The 452-nt window shown below is 52.2% G+C and overlaps 1 protein-coding gene across 1 annotated transcript in view; it reads left to right on the top strand.

Moving 5' to 3' along the window:
• zfc3h1 (zinc finger C3H1-type containing) overlaps nt 1-452 on the top strand; it is a 16,249-nt gene that overhangs the window by 12,096 nt on the left and 3,701 nt on the right. The window contains exons 23-24 of the mRNA XM_019873880.1: nt 1-121; nt 393-445. Of these exons, the coding sequence (XP_019729439.1) occupies nt 1-121; nt 393-445 (174 nt within the window). The remainder of the gene's footprint in view (nt 122-392; nt 446-452) is intronic.

Below are 452 nucleotides of genomic sequence, written 5' to 3'. Positions count from 1 at the left end.
CTGTCCGGCCCCACCGAGTCCGGCCCGTCCAGGCTCGTCAGCGCCGAAAGCTTCCTGTTACCGTGGCGCTCAGCCGCCGACATTAATATGCCAGAGGAGCAGCTCATCTGCCTTTTTACAGGTTAAAAAAAAAGAAAAACACACACACGAATCACACGGTGCTCCCCATGAGCAGCCTGCGAATGTATCTGTGTTTGTTTGTACATGCATTCGTGTGCTCATTTGTGTGCGTGTGTGTGTACAATGCCAGAGGAGCAGCTCATCTGCCTTTTTACAGGTAAAAAAAAAGAAAAAAAAACCCACACACACGGATCACACGGCGCTCGCCGTGAGCAGCCTGCAACTGTATGTGTGTTTGTACATGAATTTGTGTGTGTGTGTGTGTACGCCAGACGGCATCCGTCAGTGCTGTGACGAGTCTCTGGCGCCAAGAGAGAGGACGTTGGCCTGCC

Source organism: Hippocampus comes, unplaced genomic scaffold, assembly GCF_001891065.2.
Source record: "Hippocampus comes isolate QL1 unplaced genomic scaffold, H_comes_QL1_v1.1 scaffold298, whole genome shotgun sequence".
Taxonomy (NCBI): domain Eukaryota; kingdom Metazoa; phylum Chordata; class Actinopteri; order Syngnathiformes; family Syngnathidae; genus Hippocampus; species Hippocampus comes.
The sequence above is the reverse complement of the archived record's forward strand: the minus strand, read 5'-3'. Positions and strand labels throughout refer to the sequence as shown.